At 39.1% G+C, this 22379-nt stretch overlaps 2 protein-coding genes and 1 pseudogene across 4 annotated transcripts; all 3 read right to left on the minus strand.

Moving 5' to 3' along the window:
- Window positions 1–8771: 8771 nt before the first annotated feature.
- Window positions 8772–9326, minus strand: LOC125200498 (putative inactive disease susceptibility protein LOV1). The gene has a single exon (XM_048098135.1). It carries the CDS (start codon window positions 9324–9326, stop codon window positions 8772–8774), a length of 555 nt encoding a protein of 184 aa, XP_047954092.1.
- Window positions 9327–10737: 1411 nt separating this feature from the next.
- Window positions 10738–16349, minus strand: LOC125218463 (putative late blight resistance protein homolog R1C-3). 3 transcript variants are annotated; one of them, XM_048120135.1, is made up of 4 exons: window positions 15051–16349; window positions 11847–11929; window positions 11092–11333; window positions 10738–10997 (listed from the first exon to the last, which is right to left on the minus strand). In XM_048120135.1, the coding sequence occupies exons 1-3, from the start codon at window positions 16272–16274 to the stop codon at window positions 11156–11158; spliced, it is 1485 nt and encodes a 494-aa protein (XP_047976092.1). In that variant the 5' UTR covers window positions 16275–16349; the 3' UTR covers window positions 10738–10997; window positions 11092–11155. The 3 variants fall into 3 exon arrangements, with proteins under 3 accessions (XP_047976092.1, XP_047976100.1, XP_047976107.1); XM_048120143.1 differs by having other exon boundaries at window positions 11085–11333; XM_048120150.1 differs by lacking the exon at window positions 10738–10997 and having other exon boundaries at window positions 11158–11238; window positions 11333–11929.
- A 1443-nt stretch (window positions 16350–17792) lies between these two features.
- On the minus strand, window positions 17793–19889 carry LOC125202223 (annotated as a pseudogene).
- Between the last annotated feature and the right edge of the window lie 2490 nt (window positions 19890–22379).

The following is a 22379-nucleotide window of genomic DNA, read 5'->3' on the forward strand; positions in this document are numbered from 1 at the left end:
TGCAATGTTGTTAGAGTTGAAGGGAACATTGAAAGAGGAAGCACAAACTCATATACTTCATACCAGGGTTCACTACAAAATATGCAATTGAGTCCAAACTTTGGAGTTTTGAGATATTATCCAAGCCACTCAATGGATTGCAATCATCATCCTCATCATAAGGCTTCAACTGCATTTGAATACCTAAATCCTTTAAATTAGTGATTCTTTTGAAAATTTCTATGGTGCAACTTTTTGCACTCACACCAACAAGACGTGAGAGTTTGTCCAAAGTAACATTTGAAGTAGGGGTTGGTAGGTCTCTTTCTATTTCTAGCATGTCCCATATTTCCATTGGCATATATGACAGAGCTCCACGCTTTATAAGGTACGTATATGGATAGATACAAGAATTGAAGGTGATAAAGGTTGGATATTGAAGTAGGGAGTTCTTGGTCACAACTTAGAGCAAGGTACTTTAGACAAACTAATTTGAAAATTTCAAGTGGAATGTGGTAAAATCGGACTGTAAGATCTTCTAGTACCCTGAGCAACTTGAAATCCATGGCATGTATCGGCACTGGATATTGGGGGTTGGGACCATAACAAAGGAGAGAACGAGCAGTGGGTGCGCAATCACTTTTTATTGAATCACACACTTGTTTAAAGGCAAATAAAGTGTTGTAATGGGCACCCAACTGCCTTTGGTCTTTGACAACTGTCATCAAAACTTTGTAGAATATGCAAAAACTTGATCTTAGAGGCTTCTTCTACAAAAATGGTTCCACCAATAGGCTAGTTTTTTTTTTGTTTCTGGAAATGGGTATTACGCATTCTAAGAATGCGTATTTGAGATACGCTTTCTTAGAATGCGTATTTCAAATACGCATTCTTAGAATGCGCAACTACTTGATTTCGGCAGTCAAAACAGAAAGTCAAACACCACACTTAAAAACGCATTCTAAGAATGCGTATTTGAAATACGCATTCTTAGAATGCGTATTTGAAATACGCATTCTTAGAATGCGTATTTCACCTGAATATAATTCCGTTCCAGAACATAATCGGGCAGAAGCGAACTCCTCCCTCCATAGATCTGCCGCCGCCCCTCCCGCCGATCTGCCGCCGCCCCCGACGTTCTGCCGCCGCCCCCGACGTTCTGCCGCCGCCGCCGACCTTCCGCCTCCTCCACGGTATTTATATCTCTCTCTCTATCCATGTTTCCCCTTTGCCCTAGGGTTTGTATATAATTGGGTTTTTTTGCAAGAATTGAAACAAGAAATGCAAATGCAAATAGAACAATTGTGGAATTGGGTTATTGTGCATTCTTTGTATATATGAATTGATTCTTTAATTGTAGCATGTAGATTGTGACACATTATCATGCATTAATTCTTTATTAGGCAATGCAAATAGAACAATGGTGGAATTGGAAATTAAATTGATGCATAAATTTACTTATTTCAATTTAGATTTGCCTAGTAGTATGTTATTGTGCATGTTCAATGCTAACAAAATTTAATTAATGTATATATAGCAATGGCATCATCATCAACTGGGGAGGATCCTTTGTATTGTGGTCCCGAAGAACCGAGGGTACTTTACTTGCAACCGTATCACATAACCGAAAGCATAATCTCTGAGAATGATACAGACCCCTTCCAACCGCGCAAATTGGATAATAACATTTTTCAAGCTCAAATGCATGGCCGAGTGTTGGGGCATATAGAGCGGATGGGGTTTGGTGGCATATACCATTGTGGAAAACCGAAAATGTTGGACGCTTCACTTATCGGGGCATTGATTGAGAGGTGGTGTCCTGAGACACACACGTTTCACCTTCCAGTTGGTGAAGCTACAGTGACCCTTTAGGATATCGAGGTGCTTTGGGGTTTAAGGGTCGATGGTGAACCAGTTATCCTTCCACAAGTGAACTACCCGAGGCAGTACTGGATGGAAACGTGTTTGTCGCTTTTGGGTATTGAACCAAGTCAGGCTGAGTTGAAGTTGGGAGGATTTAATGCCTCTACACTGAAGGATGTTGTTCGCCACCGTCTTGACGACGATCTACCTGAGCATTATTACATGCAGCATGCACGTATATTTGTACTACTCCTGCTAGGCTGTTTGATCATCCCAGACACTTCGGGGAGAAAAATTCCCTTCCACCATATTTTGTTACTAGTTGACGAGGATCAGTGTTCACAACTGAGTTGGGGTGCAGCAGCGCTTGCCACTTTATATCACTATCTTTGTGAAGCTTCATGTCAAAAGAGGAAAGATATCGGTGGCCCATTGACCCTTCTACAGATGTGGGCTTGGGAGAGGATACCCAATATTCGACCCGAGATTGTTGATAGGGTTGAGTATGATGGTACGACACCTTGTGGCATAATGTAAGTTAAATCGTTATTCTTTGTCAATAACTTAGCTATATCACGTGATTATAATTTTTTCGTATTATTTGGAATAATGAATTATTGTTTTGGAATAATTAGTTGGAGGGGGCGATTGAATGTGAGTAGAGCGCCGCTACATGTCCAAAGTTATTATAGGGAACAGTTGGCTCATTTGCATGACAATCAGGTGCCACTTTTAAAATATTTCATAATCTCCTTTCTTGAAAATTTTACTTTTATTAACCTTTTTTCTTTCAGTTTATTTGGGAGCCGTATTTGGGTCGTCCTCTACCAGATGAGTGCAAGCGTGGGATGAATGTTTGGGGGTGCACTAACTACCTCATTTGCTATCATATTGTGGAGCCGCATTGGGGTCATCGAGTTACGCGACAGTTTGGCTTCCCCCAACATATTTTTCCTAATGAGACTCGATTCCACGTGTTTGAGAGATGGGAAAGTACGCGGCGAGGTAAGTCAACCACAAATTGGGTAGCTCATCATGCTAACTATATTCAATATTGGAGTAACCGGGGAGAAATAGAACAGCGAGTGTATCCAGAAGCCTCGAATACGGACTACATGAATTGGTTTCGGACCATCACTGTAACTTACATTACTAGACCCGGCATCCATGGCCAGCCAGGCATCCATGAGACTGCCTCTACACATACGATGATGGTAATAAGTTTTTTTTTTATCATTGTGTTTATAATGCATTATCATTACTAAAATGACTTTGTTATGTGCAGATGGAGACGTTGGTCAATGTCTACCATTGCCTTAATGGATCTGAGACGGCATATCATCCGGACATCCAACGTGCTATGAACATGGTGTCGTCTTGTATGAGAACATGTGGGGAGGCTGATCGTCTTGATTTTGTGCCTACCCAGCGATCAACGATTGACACTACAAGACCAATCATTCAAAAGGGTAGGCGCGAAGGAAGGAGAGGTGTCCGTATGGGCGGACCGGGGTCTAGACGGGATGCAGGTTTATCGCAGATGGGCACGGGATGCAGTGACCCACCTCGTGCTTCTTGGCATGCTGGATCCTCTTCACAGATGAGGGGTGCCGATTGTTATGCTGATGTTAACCTTGATGAATATTTTGGAGTCAGATTACAAACACCGGAGGAGGATGAGGCTGAAGTGGATGATGATGCTGAGGAAGATGAGGCACAGGAGGCCGCTTCAGATGATGATACTTGGCGCGAGTCACGCACAAAGGCTCATCATGACTCTGGGGAGCCGGCTCGTAAGGACTTAGAGGCAGCTTCCTCCAGTAAAGGATTGGCGCGGACTATAACAAAATTCTTTACTAGGAGAACATCTTCGCGTACATCCAAAGGGGTAGCTGCAAACAAGTTTACACCAAGTGGTTACAAGTAGTTTGTGGTTGTTTGTTAGACGTAAACATTTGTGATATTCAACTTAACTACATTTTGTTTAATTTTTAATCCATTCTTCCATAGTAAATAATGTCTAGTTACAAACCAAATCAAAATAGTAGTAAATAAAGTCCAACTAAATCAAAATAGTAGTAAATAATGTCTAGTTAAAAACAAACAACATCAAATAGTAGTAAATAATGTCTAGTTACAAACCAAAAGAAAATAGTAGTAAATAAAGTCCAACTAAATCAAAATAGTAGTAAATAATGTGTAGTAGTAAATAATGTCTAGTTAAAAACAAACAACATCAAATAGTAGTAAATAATGTCTAGTTACAAACCAAAAGAAAATAGTAGTAAATAAAGTCCAACTAAATAAAAATAGTAGTAAATAAAGTCCAACTAAATAAAAATAGTAGTAAATAAAGTCCAACTAAATCAAAATAGTAGTAAATAAAGTCCAACTAAATCAAAATAGTAGTAAATAAAGTCCAACTAAATCAAAATAGTAGTAAATAATGTCTAGTTAAAAACAAACAACATCAAATAGTAGTAAATAATGTCTAGTTACAAACCAAAAGAAAATAGTAGTAAATAAAGTCCAACTAAATAAAAATAGTAGTAAATAAAGTCCAACTAAATCAAAATAGTAGTAAATAAAGTCCAACTAAATCAAAATAGTAGTAAATAATGTCTAGTTAAAAACAAACAACATCAAATAGTAGTAAATAATGTCTAGTTACAAACCAAATCAAAATAGTAGTAAATAAAGTCCAACTAAATCAAAATAGTAGTAAATAATGTCTAGTTACAAACCAACAACATCAAATAGTAGTAAATAATGTCTAGTTACAAACCAAATCAAAATAGTAGTAAATAATGTCCAACTAAATCACACAGTGCTCCCCGTTGTGCAGTTACGCCTGTCATGCCCTACTTGTCTACAGATCTTGCAACTCCTCTGTCGCCTGGGTTGTTCTTGCAAAATAGTAGTAAATAATGTCTAGTTACAAACCAACAACATCAAATAGTAGAATGTCTAGTTACAAACCAAATCAAAATAGTAGTAAATAATGTCCAACTAAATCACACAGTGCTCCCCGTTGTGCAGTTACGCCTGTCATGCCCTACTTGTCTACAGATCTTGCAACTCCTCTGTCGCCTGGGTTGATCAGGTTCATTTTCGTCCATCTGGTTCTGTATTCTTGCTTTTCTATACCGACCGCGAGAACGAGGAACAAATTGCCCCACTGAACACTCCAATGTCCATGGTGGTATCTCCCAGTAGTCCTGGTGCCTAAGTGAACGAAAACCAAAAGAATACTGTTTCACCCAATTTGACTTCAAATAGTTCTTACTCACAAGGCGTAGAATGTTATCTCCTCGATCTCTAGCAACTGCCGCAGCGTGAGAACAAGGCAACCTCCACATCTGCCATTTCCCACAACTACACCTTTTTCTCAAATACTTGACCTCATAAGAGTTTCCACCATTCCCTTTGGATCGTGCCTCCGATAAGACATCATACCTGCCCTCCGGAGTGTTGACTCGTCTAACCACATGTTTTCGGCCTCTTGCATCATTTTCAGTCAATTTGTCATGCGCCCACGGAGTCAACTCAGTTTGGCATTGTGCCGCTTCTGTTGATCTTGTCTGGAACCACTTAATTGTTCTCCAAAATGTTAAATCGATACAAGCCCTAATAGGTAGATCTCTGGCTCCTTTCAAGACGTTGTTATATGCCTCTACCATGTTCGTCGTTGCTTCACCCCATCTACGACCTTTGTCGTATGCCATTGTCCATTGCTCTGCATCAATACGCCCAAGGTACTCAACTGCCTCTGGGCTAACATTCCCTAGGTGGCGTCTTTTCCTGAAATATTTTCTCACCTTTGTGGCTATCCCCATTTTCCACACTAGACCCTTCACCCTCACACCCTTGTGATGCTGCAACACATTTTTTCGTACATGTACTAAGCAAAATCGGTGTATTCCTCGGGGTGGTTGTTCCCATATATCAGACTCCATTGCATTCAACATTCCTGGGTGTCTATCAGATATAATGCAAACATCTCTATCGCCTTTCATAACATGAAGTTTGATTAACTTCATAAACCAATTCCAACTATCACTTGTTTCATTATCAACAATTGCATAAGCAACAGGTAAACACTTCTTGTTTGCATCAAATCCAACAGCGCAAAGAAGTTTACCTTTGAGTCTGCCCCGCAAATGAGTTCCGTCAACTGCTAGCACTGGCTTGCAAAGCTGAAAAGCCTCCACACACGGCCCGAATGCCCAAAATACATACTTGAAAAACTTTCGTGTCTCGGTACTATGTCGTTCATCATGATGCCACTCAACAATTGTTCCACGGGTGCGCTTCTGCAACTCAATCATATAACTAGGCAAATCTTCGAATGATGACTCCCATCCACCAAAAGCAAGCTCTATAGCCATCCTCCGGGCATACCATGCTTTCTTGTAGGATATTTCAACATGATACTTTTGCTTCACATCCTCAATAATGGAATTAGGCGTATACCCGGGGTCCTTTAGAATATGATGCTTAACACACAAAGCCACCATATCTGATGAGACGTTGGCGTGGTCCCTGGAGTTGGGATTACCTACACAAGTGTGTCTATCAGTCCATTGTCTGATTTCCCATTTGCGGTCGTGCTTCCTCAATGTTGCTCGATGTTTCCAAATACAACCTGTTTGATTGTGTCGTCTCCTATTTGAGCTCGTGCTCTCCGACTCTTTGGGTGGCTTCAAAGTTTTGCATTCCACATTCCACTTTGTTGGTTTACTTTCCACCACGTAGTATTCTTTGGTGGGTGACTCCAAATGCCACAAAGTAACAGCAGTCTTCAATTGTAGCTTGGTATCAAATTTGGTTCCTAACCCAATCCGTGTAGGATTCTTCTCATCCCAAAACCAACTGCTAGATTCGGAATCATCATGGTTACTTTCATAGTAATTACCTTCTGTCGTCGGTAGAGTACGAAAATAAGATAACCCTGGATGCTCATACTCCTGCTCACTTGGCGGGACTACTGGGACGTACCTACGAGGCACATTCAATGTCTCATTGTCGGATGCATCTTGGTTTGCTTCTGATTCTTCACTCAATTCAGGTGGGGTTGTTGATTTTTCTGACACAAGGTCTTCAGATTCAGAATCGTCACTAACTTCATTATGGGGAGATAGTCCCCCATCCCCAAAACGAGACCTACCATCCCCAAAGCCAGGCCCATCATCCCCAAAACCATGCCCATAATCCCCAAAACGAGACCCACCATCCCCAAAGCCAGGCCCATCATCTCCAAAACCATGCCCATCATCCCCAACATTAGCCGGATCGTGACTAACTTCATTATGTCCAGATGGCCCATCATCATATTGTACTCTATCTTGAACTTGTCGTTGTCCCCTTCTAGATTGATAGACAACGACCGTATGTGGAGTACGTTGTTGTGCTAAATTAGCTTGATAGTCAACAAATAACTCAATTTGACCTGATTGAATAGCTGTTGCAAACATATCCCTCATATATGCATCGCAAAGTCGAACGCCCACAAAATGATATCCATTACCCACTTGAATTGCACGTTTCCATGTCAAACTAATCATATACTCACTCACATTGATTCCAATGCAATCACATATTCTGCTAACCAACTCATTATATGGAACAAACTCATCTAAGACAAGATATGCATTTGCCACGGGTGGCTCATAAGACAAACCAATTCCTCCAATTTGTACTATTCTTCCATCCCAATATAAAAGGACACAAATAGATTCTGTGTCCATAATCCTGCAATACATACACAACTTTATCTCAAAATTTAAATAATTAAAAATAAACTATATACCAAATCTTACAAATTAACAATTCAAAAGACACTACTTACCAAATCTTAGTATTTTATAACACATATTGAACATACAATTTATACCAACAACCTTAAATTTTTTTTTTTAGCCACAAACCCTAGAATCACAATTTTCACCATAAACTATGGATATAATGCTAAATTAAGAAGAAAGCACGTAACTTACCTTGAGGGAGAAACAATTAGATGAATTTGGGCGATTTATGCAAGAATTGGACGAAAATGTGGCATTCTTGGAAGGGATTCGCGGGCAAGGAGGCTGGAGTTCGCGCAGAGGGCAGAATGCTTCTGCCCCCGATTCTGTTCTGGCCCAATTTTAATCAAGGGGAGAAACGCATTCTTAGAATGCGTGTTTCAAATACGCATTCTTAGAGAAACGCATTCTTAGAATGCGTATTTCAAATACGCATTCTTATGAAATGCATTCTTATAATGCGTATTTCAAATACGCATTCTAAGAATGCGTATTTGAAACACGCATTCTAAGAAAGCGTTTCTCGACTCCGTTTTTTCTTTTTAATCGCGAACAAAACCGAGCTTAAATACGCATTCTAAGAATGCGTATCTCAAATACGCATTCTTAGAATGCGTAATACCCATTTCCAGAAACAAAAAAAAAACTAGCCTATTGGTGGAACCATTTTTGTAGAAGACCCCATTTATAGAATTTAGCCCTTCTTTCCTACATGCTGCCAACACGAATCAACGCGCATCTCTTTCTTTGAAAACTAAGATTCTTGATCAAATCCCGAGTAGAACAAGATGATACTTGTGAGCAAGCTCAACCAAGTATTTGAAGATAAAATCTTTCAAATTCTGATTTCCAATCGGTTCAAGAAACCCCTTAGCACTCAACCGGTCGGTGGGGTAGGTTAAATTAAAATCACTATATGGAGGCATCGCTCCGAGACACAGAAAATACATTTTTAAATACTGAGGTAAGTAGTTATAACATGGGAAAAGTACCTCATATATTTGATTATATGCCTCCTCGAAGACATAGTTATGTTGTATATCAGCTATCTCAGTCCAGCATTGTGGGGTCTTATCTTCTTTGGATAGGAGCTTTGCAACCGTGACTATCATAAGTGGAAGATCTTCACATTTTTGGCAATCTTCTCTCCCCATTTCTTAAGGGGAGGAGGGAAATCCTCTTCACCGAACACCTTCTCACCGGTAATTTCTTACTTTCTTCTTCATCCAACAAGCGTAACTTTAGAATTGAAGACTTTTTATTTGTTAGCCTGCTTGTAAGTAAGATTCGGACATTCTTTAGTGGCAAGTTATCCCTCACTCGTGTGTCCCATACATCATCCAACACAATGAGACATTTCTTATCCTTCAATCTCTCTTCCAAGCGTCCAAACAATGTCTCATCGTCATTATCCTCTCCATGGATAAGCATTTGGTGATGAGTGTTGGGATCCACCTGAGCTAGAATGCATCGTAACATTTCATTGGATTCCCATTTTCTGCCCACTCTGACCCATGCTCGAACCTCGAAATGCCTATGAATCAACGGATCATCAAATACTTTCTTAGCAAGAGTTGTCTTTCCAACCCCTGCCATCCCAGTGAGTACACACCAATTGTCTTCATTTTCTGCAAGAAGATAATCCCTTGTTTCTTCAAATTGATCAGATAATCCAACCATCTCAGAGTTGATTCCAGCAAAATCAATTCTTGAGGGGACAGGCTAGCCTTCTTCTTCAGGCATATTCTGCAGTTCAATACCGTACTTTGCTTCCATCTCCGTCACCCGCTCAACGAACAATATAACACTCCTTCGCAGACTCTGCAAATCTACTGAGAAAGAAAAGTGATCTCTCTCACTTCCGAGCTGTGGAAGAATCTGATTGGTGTAATGGGATTCTAGTAAATCTTCGAATTCCCGTATGACCTTTTTGATTCGGTCATCCAAATCATTCACCTTCGTCCTGATCTTGCTGTACTCGGTCTCCTCCAATTTTAGCAGGACTTTCTGCAAGCAACGCATGGCAACATAGGTGCGTCTTAAGATTCGTGGAGAGGGAGGAACCAGCAAGATGCGAGATGATTGTAGAATACGTTGAATGGTATTTTTGAGAGAGACCGCAGCACCATAAGCTGCCATCACCAAATTGAAATATGAATGATCAAACACAGCAAAGTCAAGTGTTAAATTGTAGTATTGATCAGAAATATGTTCATATGTTTCAATTGTTGTAACGAACAATTAGTTAGAAATATGAAAGTAATTTTAATCAGTTGCGGCAATAATATTCAATGATTTAAAATATATTCAACCTTTAGGTTGTGATTCTTCTTAACGAAACAAATTTTGTTACAAAATCGTCAACGATGTCACCTTGAGATTGTTTGAAATTGTTAAGTAACGAACAAATTGAAACTGTCGTATTTATGTACTCCCTCCGTCCGCGAATAGGAGTCCCGTTTTTCCATTTTAGTTCGTCCGCGAATAGGAGTCCCGGTTCACTTTTACCATAAATGGTAATAGGGTCTCACCTTCCACTAACTTATTCCACTCACATTTTATTTAAAACTAATATATACAAGTGAAACTCCTAATCCACTAGTTTTTTTCCATCCACTTTTCTTAACATTTCTTAAAACCCGCGCCGCCCATAAATGGGACTCCTAATAGTGGACGGAGGGAGTATATATTTTTATTTTATCAATGATCAAACCACAAGCATATATTTTCTTCTAAACATTTTATTTATAACTCAAAGTGTTAGTTGAGTGATAGATAAGGAACACCTACTATAATCTTTTACTGACTTTATTTTAAGCATTATGCATATTGTTCGTTACAAACAATAGATTTTTGATGAATTAGATAAATGGAAATTGAGAATCGAAAAATAATTGCTGAGACAGCAAGAGTCTAAGAGCATCCATGGTCATTCCAAAATAATTGCTGAGACATCAAGAGTCTAAGAGCATCCATGGTCATTCCAGCTTTTCATCCTCGTCCCCATGTAGTTGAGTCGTATTCCTTTTTTGTTATCTCAATATAGTTGAGTCATATTTTATTAATTATTGTGAAACATTAAAGAGAAGGATGATTGAAAACCTTCTGCTCTCTTATTTACCAGAAAAATGACATACAAATATATGATGTGAACAATTAAGCCTATGGTTCATATATTTGGTCATAAATATTAACATGATTTAAACAATTAAGCCTATGGTTCATATGTTTGGTGATACGATAAGATTCAAAAACACATTGATCTTCTAAAGCTACGTGTTGCTCTTAGATGGACGGATATTGGATATTCCGAAACCCGGGTAGCCTTCCTCATACGTCACGATTCGCATACTGCATAAAAAGTTCATTTAAATGATATTAGAATAAGCACAGTTAAAATTGCACATACATAAACTATGAAAAAAATTGTTCACATACTGCATACCACATGGAACCGGCCAATTACTCGTCCCGCATCTCAGTCCAAGCACTCGAAGGCTCAACAGATTCTACGTACTCTCCTGGAACGTCATGATCAGCTGCTTCATATGCTTCATCGGCAAGTTGCTCGAGGGAAGACAGTCCAGCAATGCTGCTAAAAACACTAAAAAACGTGAACTCATCCATACCAACACTACACAAGTGCATCTTGGAGAAAAACCTCGCCTCTTCCCCTGTTTGCATACCCTGTTATGATCGTGTTCCAAGAAGACGAGTTCGGGTTTGGCAGTTAGCACCCTTGAAAGTAGAGATATAACGATTCCATCTATAAGCTCGCTGCACAGGATTAGGCATTCGACTAAAAACAGTGAACGCCTAATCAAGCGCCCCGTTTCTAGCATTCGCAGCAAGAACAGAGTTCCATGATACAATATCCTTCACCGTAAACCTTCATCGCACCAGAAATGCAGCCACAAACACGGAGTTCCAACAACGACAAAAATGCGATAACAAAAATTACGGTCCTACTTACTATTACAAGTTCCCGTATTAACTATTACACAAATTAATAGATAAACAAGATACAATTTCAAAATTTTCATCAAATATAACAAAAAAAGCATCAACTTATTCAATATACATAAAGCAGAGAGATTATTAAATATGGGAAAAAAGCAAGCATTGTTTTAACAGAAATTTAACTGAATAGTTCAACATTAAGGTTACATAATTCTCAACAAAATCCAACAAATCACTAACCTTGAATTCAGGAAACAACATGATAATACACTTGAAATGATGGGATAATGCCACATCTGACACATTATTTTTCTCCCATTTGCCTGAAATACAAGCATAAGCATTTTAGATAAAAAATAATGATTTGACGTGGTTCGTACAAATTAAAAAAGAGTAAGAAGGCTAACCTGCGATTTCTCATCTCAAATAAGAACGGTACCTACGAATTTCAAAGTGATATTCTGATAATTTTTCCTCGGCAGATGCATAAACTAAGGGATTGCAGTCTACTAATTCAATTGTAGGTGTTTCCTCTGAGTTACCACACAACCAATCGAGATGTTTCAATTTGTAGCAGTATCGCAGGCTTAGATGCTTAAGCCAAGGGAGCCTTCCATGTTGAGCTCTCAATTCCACCAAATCAGTGTCTTCAATTATAAGTGTCTCAAGCTTCAAAAAACATCTCAATTCTATATCCCACACTGGGCCTCGAAAAGCATAATGTTCTAAGCTAAGGGCAATAAGATTTGGTAGCATCGAACCAATGTAGTTCATTGAAGTGGTTGGTCCGGTCGGTCTTGTTCTTTGGTTCTTATGTCCTCGATGGTTTCGCATGTGAAACTGGAGTGTGTCCAACTGATCAGGAAGAGATTCCCGACCCAGCTGAGTCGTTGATACAACGACCGAGACCTGACTTCAAACAAATTTCCTCAACCCACTTCTACTGATTAGTATAGCGGAGGTAAGGGTCGAATCCCACGAGGATGGACACGTTTAGATAACTGTGGTGACTTTCCTGGGTGTTTGGTTAGCTACCACGCTTGGGTTGAGATTTACCTAGACAGGAAATAAGGTAGTACTCTACTGACTAGTAGGCGGGAAAATAACAGACATGTGGGAGTGTTCGTGAAAGTAGGGGACAAGGTGTATCAGAGACATGTGGAAAGTAGACAGTTACTAAAAGAGGAAAATTAGGTAACAAGGTGTATCTGATGGCTGGGGCTTTCTGACAGATCTGGGCAGTACATCTGAAAAGTAGGGAACAAAAGTAAAAAGTAACTTAAAAGTAAAAGTGGCTCAAACTAAAGTTGATTTTGACGTTTTCTTCTTCACCAAGCATTAACAGAATTCAGATAAACACAAACACCATGACTGAACTTCAGATTCACAAATTCAAACTTAAGATCCATCGATTAAAATGCTTAAACTTAAATTAAACGGTAAACTGCAACTTTTACTTCTACTGACTGACATGCAAGGTGGTAATCAGCAGAAAAGAAACTCATGCATGAAAACTTGACTAACTTAGCTACAACTTCAAATCAACAACTCCCGATGAGAAAACACTTAGAAATTGAAGGCAATAACTAAATCTAACTTCCCTAGGCAGAATGAAGCAAACTCAAACCAAAGTGACATGCGAAATAGAAACTTCATAATGTAAGAGCTGGAATTTAACAAAGTACTTCAAAAGGGCAACAACGATGAGTGTTTGCAGAATAACTAGCGATGAAAACAAGTAAACTTTAACTAAGAAAGCGATTAAGATTGTTTGTGCCACTCCGGGCGATGATACTACTATACTACTGCGATAACTGGCTGGAAAGGCGAACCGATGACTTCTCCGGCAGACTCTTGGACGTCAAGTGACCATGGCTGTGGCGAGGAACGAGAGGTAGGATAATGCTGAAGGATTGATTTTCTAGAGAGAATTCTACTAAGTGTGATTGTCAAACTCTTTTCCGAACTGCGAACTCCCTTCTCTCTCTCCAAGTGGCTTCTTTTATAGGGAGGCTTGCCCTTGCTTTTAGGGTAGACTTCTCCCGCACTTTGACCTTTTTGCCCTTGTAAAATAATCATCCCAGCTATCCTCCTTCTCCATCTCGAGCCTTTTCTCTGGCATGCATTCTGGTCAGTATCGCACCCTTCTAGTGCCCTTTTCACTTGCGTCACACGAATCATCACCTACTGACTTGGATCCTTCAATCCTGCACACTTTAGCAACTGTTTTGCAGGTAATACGTGTATTTCACGACATACTGACCAGTAACCAAGGCTTAGAATACGACTTATCATTCATATATTGCCAATGATACCCTAAACCACCCAGCCTCAATACATGAAGACTTGATGGGAACATTGAAAGAGGAACCATACTCTTCCAATTCATATCTGGGTACACTACATCGTATGCAAGAAATATCAAATTCTGGAGTTCATCTGAGATATTAGCTAAGCCACTTAATGAGTTGCTCTCATCATCTTCATCATAAGGCTTTCTAACACTAACAATGGATAGAAACCTTAAATTCGGGATTCTTTTAAGAATTTCTACAGTGCAACTCTTTGTACCCACGCCTAAAATATAAGAGACTTTTTCCAACATAGAATTGGAATCAGAATTCGGGGTTGGTAAGTCTCTCGCTGCGACTTCAAGAAATTGTAGGTTTTTCATGTCCCATATCTCCATTGGCATGTATGGCAGAACTCCACGCTTTATAATGTGCACATATGCTTTATAATGTGCACATATGAATAGATTATCAAGAATTGAAGGTGTAAAAGGTTGGATATGGATGCAGGGAGCTCTTTGTTGCAAATTAGAGCAAGATACTTTAGACAAACTAGTTTTAGAAATTCAGGTGGAATATGATAAAATCGGACACTAGAAGCATTTAGTACCCTAAGCAACTTGAAGTCTATGGTATGTATTGGCAATGGATAAGGGTGGAGAGGACCATAGCAAAGGAGAGAACGTAAAGTGGATGAACAATCACTTTTTATTGAATCATACACTTCGTTGATGGCAAATAAAGTGTTGGAATGGGTACACAACCGGCGTTGGTCTATCATAACTTCGTCGCAACTTTGTAAAACATGCAAGAACTTTATTTTACTAGCTTCTTTCTTACACAAGTGCTGCCAGCAAGAATGCACACGACATTTTGCATTTGAAAACCAAGATAACGGATCAAGATTATATAGAAGAAGATGATAATTATCAGCAAGCTCTCTCAGGATACCGAACACAAAGGATTCCACAGTGTTCAATCCATCCATAACCTCATCCAAATATTTTTTTCCAATTTGTTGGCAAAACCCCTCAGCACTTATATACGACATGAGATCGTGTGGATCAATATTTCTATATGGAGGAAAAGCTCCCAAATAGAGAAATAACATTTTTAGATATTGAGGTAAGTACTCATAGCTTGGGAAAAATACCTCTGAAATGTGATTGTATGCTTCCACGAAGACTGAACTATATTGTTTTTCGGCTACCTCAGTCCAATATTCTTGGATACTCTTGTTAAGCTCTTCCTTGTTTAGGAGCTCTTCAGCTATACACTTGTTGTCTTTTGTTAGCAGCTCTGCAACTGTAACTATCATAAGTGGAAGATCTTCACATTTTTGTGCAATCTTATCTCCCAATTCCTCAAGGTAAGGTGGGAAACCTTTTTCACCGAACACCTTCTCACCAAGTAACCTCTTACTTTCTACTTTATCCAACAAACTTACAGCACAATAATTTGGAGAATCTTCAATTCCCAGCCTGCTTGTAAGCAAAATTTGAACATTCTTTACTTGCAAAGTACTCATGAGTCGTGTGTCCCATTTCCATACATCATCCAACACAATGAGACATTTCTTATCCTTCAATCTATCTTCTAAGAGTCCAACTAATTTCTCGATATCATCATCGTCTCTTTGGATAAGCATTTGGTCGCGGTTGCTGCGATCCAGTTGAGCTAGAATGCATCTCAATGTCTCATTGGATTCACATTTTCTGCCCACTTTGACCCATGTTCGAAGATCGAAATGTGTCAGAATCGATGGATCGTCAAATACTTTCTTAACAAGAGTAGTCTTTCCAACCCCTGCCATCCCAGTTACTAATAAACAATTCTCTTTAGCATCTTCATCTTCACCTTCTCCTCCTAGAAGAAGAAAATCCCTCACTTTTTCAAATAGCTCGGACAATCCAACCATGTTTGAGTTGATGCCACGAAAATCAATTCTCGAGGAAAGAGGTTGGCCTTCTTCTTCAGGCATATTCAACAGCTCCATATTGTACTCGGCCTCCATCACCGTCATCCTCTCGATGAAGCGATCAACACTCTGGCGCAGACTCTGCATATCTACAGAGAAAGGCAAGCGATCTCTCTCACTTTCAAGCTGTTGAAGGATCTGATCAGCGTATTGGGATTCGAGTAAATCTTCGAATTCCCATACGACCTCTTTGATTCGGTCATCCAAAGCGTTCACCTTCGTCCTGATCTTGCTGTAGCCCGTGCTGTCCAATTTGCTCAGAACTTTCAGCAAACAAGACATAGCATCGTAGGCGGATCGTAAGATCTGTGGAGAGGGAGGAACCAGCAAGATGCGAGACGATTCTAGAAGACTCTGAATTGTGTTCTTGAGAGAAACGGCAGCTCCATAAGCAGCCATCACTGGGTAGAGTGAGAGTGGTGGTAGCGAAGGCGGAACAGAGGAGTTAAGTGGTGGGATATTGTGTTTGTGTAAAATTAGAATATTTAGATTAAGAGAATAATTGATGGTACAAATGTCACAAGCTCTTTATTAAACCTGTCTTCGTGCTTTGTCAATAAAGCTGTATGCTTCAATAAAGCTGTATGCTTTGTCAATATAATACATCCTTCTATAAAAAATACTCCCGCTATTCCTTAAAATTTGACACCATTTGACCCAGCACGAATTTTAAGAAATGTAATAAAAAGTGGGTTAAAAAAGTTAGTATGATGTGAGTCCTACTTTATATATTAGTTTTAAAATAAAAAAAATACTTTCTCCGTCCCGCTTTAGTAGTTCCGATTGAGTCGGACACATGTTTTAAGAAAAAAGTGTTTTAGTGTGTAGTAAATAAATATTGTAGTGGATGTTGGGACCCACTTTTAATTGAGTGTCCAATAAATAAATGTTGTAGTGGATGTTGGAACCCACTTTTAACACTTTTTATTAGTTGTAGTGGATGTTTGGATCCACTTTTAACACTTTGTATGCATTTTTTTATTAATTTATCTCAACCGGGACTCCTAAAGCGGGACGTCCAAAATTGATCTACCTAAAGCGAGACGAGGGAGTTATTAGAATGTGAGGTCTATTACCAAAAAATGGTATAAGTAAAATGTGACAAATTTTTAGGAACGAACGAAAAAGGAAATAAGTAATAAATTTTCAGGGATGGAGAAAGTAATTTTATTTATGGACGGCACGAATTTTAATGCGATATTGACAACCAAATTATTGAAAGCCGTATTCTAAATATGGTTTAAACGATCTATCTATATATGATACAAAAACCACTTTCCTTAATATAAAGTTTTTTTTGCAAAAATATTAGATATATAAATTACTATATCCGTCCATAATAGATGTCACACTTTCCTTTTTAGTTTGTTTCACAAAAGATGTGACATTTCCGAAAAAGTATCTTCTCACATTAATATAAATATACTTCTTCCGTTCATAGTAATAGAGTCATTTTGTCATTTTGGTACGTTCCATAGTAATAGAGTCATTTCCCCCTTTTAGTAAAAGTCAACACAATTTTCCACACCTACTTTACTCTCTCTTACGTTTTTCTCTGTTCATCTCTTTATTTTTTTCATTTTCTACTTTATTCTCTCTTTACTTAACTTACCTAACACAATTTTTCTTAATCTCCGTGCCGAAAAGAAAAGCCTCCATTACTAGAATAGAGGGAGTACTATTTTCTCTCTTCATTTAATATACAAAACAACATCTCCTAAAATCCCGTATCATTTCTGAAATGTGCTATCTATTATGTGTTGGAGGGAGTACATATTGTTTCAAGAAATGCATTTTTTAAGTTTTAATAAGATCAAATTGATGGTGCAAATGTGACAGGTCCTTTATTAAAGCCGTCTCCTTCTTTTGTTACTAAAGTTGTATACTTTTGTTGGGATGCAAGCTTGGCTTGTTACATCAAGAAAAGTAAAATATTACATTACTGAAATACATGATCAAAAGATGCTGCTATCCCAAGATATTTACAAATTCTTGTCAACAAAATCTAATTCTATCCAATAGATCATATTTCATTATATTCATCCTAAATAATTAATCTTGAACTCGATCTACAACTATTGTTGTTAAACTAGCTAACCAATTCGATCCGGCCTGAGCCCACTGGGCCAAAATGGACGTATCAAAGCTGGAGAACGATCTCGAATTTCAGTCTTCTTGGGGTTTAGCGTATAGGCTCTATGTTTTTCGACTCTCAGGCTGCTCGTGAGCTTATGCTCTAACAGCCCGACCCTAGCTAGCCCGTGTAACCGATATTCACTCAGGCCCTCCCTTGTCGAGAGGATCTAAACGTTTTTGACACCTCCATGCACAACACACATATGCAATAATCCAATATACACTATAAAACACATTTATAAAATCCAATAATGGGAAACATAAATCGAAGTGAGATATGTATGACATGAACCCTATTTACCTCTAATCTTGAAGCTCAATCCAACTATAACCAGCTTCTTTCCTCACCTCTCGCTCCTTCATCACCCTCCGCATCTTCGCCGCCCCGTCCCAATCCCCACGGTGAGCATACATATTAGACAAGCTCCGTACACAAACTCATTAGCCCCCTCGAGCTCCACCACCTTCCCAGCTGCAACCTCAGCCACCCGAACATCCCCACAGCTCACACAAGCACCAAGCAACGCCTTCCAAACCATCCCACAAGATCCGAACCCGAGCTCACCAATCATCCCCTCAGCACCCCTTACATCCCCTTCTTGCCCCATCACCTTTATCATCAAACAACAATGCTCCGGTGTCGGATCAACCCTATACTCAATCCTCATCGCGTCAAAGTAGCCCCTCACGACGTCTAAATGAGCCCCCACCATGCCAGCACGCGGATAGAACATTGAGGAATGTGATCTCATCCGGCTCCAAATCTTTAGCTGCTCGAAGAGCTCAAACACCTTCCTCGTGTCACCATTGTGTGCATAGCCTGTAAACAACGCGTTCCAAGTGACTAAATTCTTCTCCGGGAGGGACTCAAACAACCTCTCCGCCTCCTCCACCGCCCCACACTTGAAGTACATGTCGATAAGCGCACTCCCTACCACAACATGCTCATTAAAACCAAACTTCAACGCACAGCAATGCGTCAAACCACCTAACGTGAGAGAGGACAATCCAGCAATACTGCTAAGAACACTCGAAAACGTGAACTCATCCATACAAACACCACATGAGTGCATCTTGGAGAAAAACCTCGCTGCTTCTCTGCCTCTTCCCCTGTTTGCATACCCTGTTATGATCGCATTCCAGGAAGATGAGGTTGGGTTCGGCATCATTAAAAGCAGAGATATTGCATCTTCCACCACTCCATACTTCGCGACACCATCTATAAGCTCATTGTACGAGATGGTGTCGGGATTAGGCAGTCTAGTGAAAACAGAAATCGCCTCATCAAGCGCCCCATTTCGAGCATTTGCAGCAAGAATAGAGTTCCATGAAATAGTATCTTTCTCAGCAATTTTTCCAAAAACCTTCATCGCGTCGGAGACACAGCCGCATTTCCCGTACATATCAATCAAGCAATTAGCCACAAACACGCTGCATTCAGCACCATATTTCACAATCTTGGAATGCAAAGATTTCCCATCCTTCACTCTGGTCAGTTGGCCACAAGCACACAGAGCTGCGGTGAACGAATATGAATCGGCAACAAGATTTGATTTTTCCAGCTGAGAAACAATTTTATGCTAGATGAAACTGAATGAACATACCCCGAAATCAAAGAGTTCCAAGAAACTAGAGTTGGTTCAGGAATTTCGTCGAACACATAGTGGGCATGTGAACGAGCTCGAACTTGACGTAGAAATTTATCAGGGATGTGGAGACGAATACGTTGGAGATGAACCCAGATTTTAGAACCTGCGAATGAAGCTGTTGGCCGTGAGAGAAATGGCGTTTACTGGTACAGTCGCGGATAAGATGAACTAGATTGTAGGTATTCGACATTCGGATAACCGATCCCTTTTGAAGAATAGTAGCAGAATATCTGCTAATTTGGGAAGGTGATGAAGAAAAATACAACGGGTCTTTATTCGCATTTCTTTGCTCGAAATTCAGTTGGCTTTAAAAAGGCTAGTTTTATGTGTTCCCTCAGAGATGTCCTACATTTTTTAGTCGGCATGAGATTTTGAGATTTTAAGAATAGTTGTTAATGTGATTTATTGAAAAGAGAAAGAGTTAGTGTAAGCATTAAATGAAGAAGGAAAGATAGTTAGATTTTGCTCGAGAAATTTTTTTATCAAAAATAAAAATATGTCATTTTAATTTGGACAAAAAATGAAAAGTGTGTTAGTTTAGATGGGCGAAGGGAATACTATCATTTGAGCGCCATTGAAAGTAATTTGCTTCCTCCGTCCAATAAAAATAAGAACATTTGAAATGATATAAAAAGTGAATGTATAATTAGTAAAGTAAAGTGAAAACACGAAGTATTTAAAATTGTGTTAGTGAATACTGGAACCCATCGTTGTTATTATTGCTATTATTTAATGATGGGCCATAAACTAAACAAGGGGATGAGGCTGAGGTTGGGCTTATTAATATAACTGTACAAAGGGAAGAAGGATGCCCAATTCAAGCTACAGTTGAAAGCCCATCAATGAAAAGGCCCAAACAAGGGAAGACAATATCGGCCTGCAAGGAAATGTCAATTTAGCTCTAAGTGAGAAAAAACTTAATTTCTAGAATTAATTTTGTATGTAGTAATTGATCGTATAGAGATTGCATGCAAATGGTATCAAGGTAACAATAACAATGACTTAACCCTAGTTTCAAAGAATAATTGAGATTAAATACATTATACATAACCTAGGACCAACATAATAATACCTACAACTAGAATATTAGAGCTTTGGCAAGTAGATGAGAGAAATTATATAATCCATGAATCAGGGAATAATCCATGTAATGTTTTTCACACATATCTAATTGACAACAATTTTTTGTTACAAACATTATTCAACATTCTGGTTTCACAATCCTCAACAAAATCTCAAAAATCAATATTCTAAGATTCAAGAAACAACATGGTAAGGCATGTCGCATGTGACCCCTTCTGCTCTCTCATTTAATTTTCCTGAAAATGATAAATGAATATATGATGTGAGCATACACAAGCATTTTAATTAAGAAAGAATTCAAGTGATGTGGTAATGTGGTTTGTGCATGCATATAAATGAAGTAGGAAGGCTAACCTCTTAACCAGTTTCAGAGGTATAACTACAACTTCTCATCTCAAAAAGAAGAGTGACAACGAACTGTAAAGTGAGATTTCGGTGTTAATTGCTCAGCAGAAGCAATACCTAAATCCTTTAAATTAGGGATTCTTTTGAAAATTTCTATGGTGCAACTCTGTGCACTCACACCAACAAGACGTGAGAGTTTGTCCAAAGTAACATCTGAAGTAGGGGTTGGTAGGTTTCTTCCCCATACATAGATGCTTTCTAGTTCTAGCATGTCCCATATTTCCACTGGCATATATGACAGAGCTCCACGCTTTATAATGTACGTATATGGATAGATATACAAGAATTGAGGGTGAAAAAGGTTGGATATCAAAGTAGGGATTTCTTGGTCACAAGTTAGAGCAAGGTAATTTAGACAAACTAATTTGAAAATTTCAAGTGGAATATGGTAAAATCGGACCGTAAGAGCTTCTAGTACCCTGAGCAACTTGAAATCCATGGCATGTACCGGCACTGGATATTGGGGGTCGGAACCATAACAAAGGAGAGAACGAGCAGTGGGTGCGCAATCACTTTTTACTGAATCACACACTTGTTTAAAGGCAAATAAAGTGTTGTAATGGGTACCCAGTCGTTGGTCTTTGACAACATCATCAAAACTTTGTAAAATATGCAAAAACTTGATGTTAGTGGCTTCTTTCCTACACAAGTGCTGCCAGCACGAATGAACGCGCATCTCTTTCTTTGAGAACCAAGATTCTTGATCAAATCCGAGTAGAACAAGATGATACTTGTGAACAAGCTCAACCAAGTATTTGAAGATAAAATCTTTCAAATTCTGATTTCCAATCGGTTCAAGAAACCCCTCAGCACACAACCGTTCGGTGAGGTTGGTTAAATTAAAATCACTATATGGAGGTAATGCTCCGAGATAGAGAAAATACATTTTTAAATACTGAGGTAAGTAGTTATAGCTTGGGAAAAGTACCTCATATATTTGATTATATGCCTCCTTGAAGACATAGTTATGTTGTATATCAGCTATCTCAGTCCAACATTGTGGGGTCTTATCTTCTTTGGATAGGAGCTCTGGAACCGTGACTATCATAAGTGGAAGACCTTCACATTTTTTGGCAATCTTCTCTCCCAATTTCTAAAGGGGAGGAGGTAGAGGTGGCCACGGTTCGAAAACCGCCGGTTCCGGTCCGTCGATATCTTGAATCGTGCACTGCAGTCAAAACTGACGGAAATTAGGTAGAAATTCAAGGAAGTAAGAAATTATTGCCAAAAT

This window comes from Salvia hispanica, chromosome 1, assembly GCF_023119035.1.
Source record: "Salvia hispanica cultivar TCC Black 2014 chromosome 1, UniMelb_Shisp_WGS_1.0, whole genome shotgun sequence".
Classification (NCBI taxonomy): domain Eukaryota; kingdom Viridiplantae; phylum Streptophyta; class Magnoliopsida; order Lamiales; family Lamiaceae; genus Salvia; species Salvia hispanica.

Bases quoted from the DNA above. Each gene is read 5' to 3' on its own strand.
- LOC125200498 (XM_048098135.1), bottom strand. From the start codon at position 9,326: ATGGTTGGATTATCTGATCAATTTGAAGAAACAAGGGATTATCTTCTT.
- LOC125218463 (XM_048120135.1), bottom strand. From the start codon at position 16,274: ATGGCTGCTTATGGAGCTGCCGTTTCTCTCAAGAACACAATTCAGAGT. The intron at 11,930-15,050 runs GTATTTTTCCCA...CTTGTATTTCAG, and splicing joins CATACAATCACATTTCAGAG to GCAAATGGGAGAAAAATAAT. The intron at 11,334-11,846 runs GTTAGTGATTTG...CGATCATAACAG, and splicing joins TGTTGTTTCCTGAATTCAAG to GGTATGCAAACAGGGGAAGA.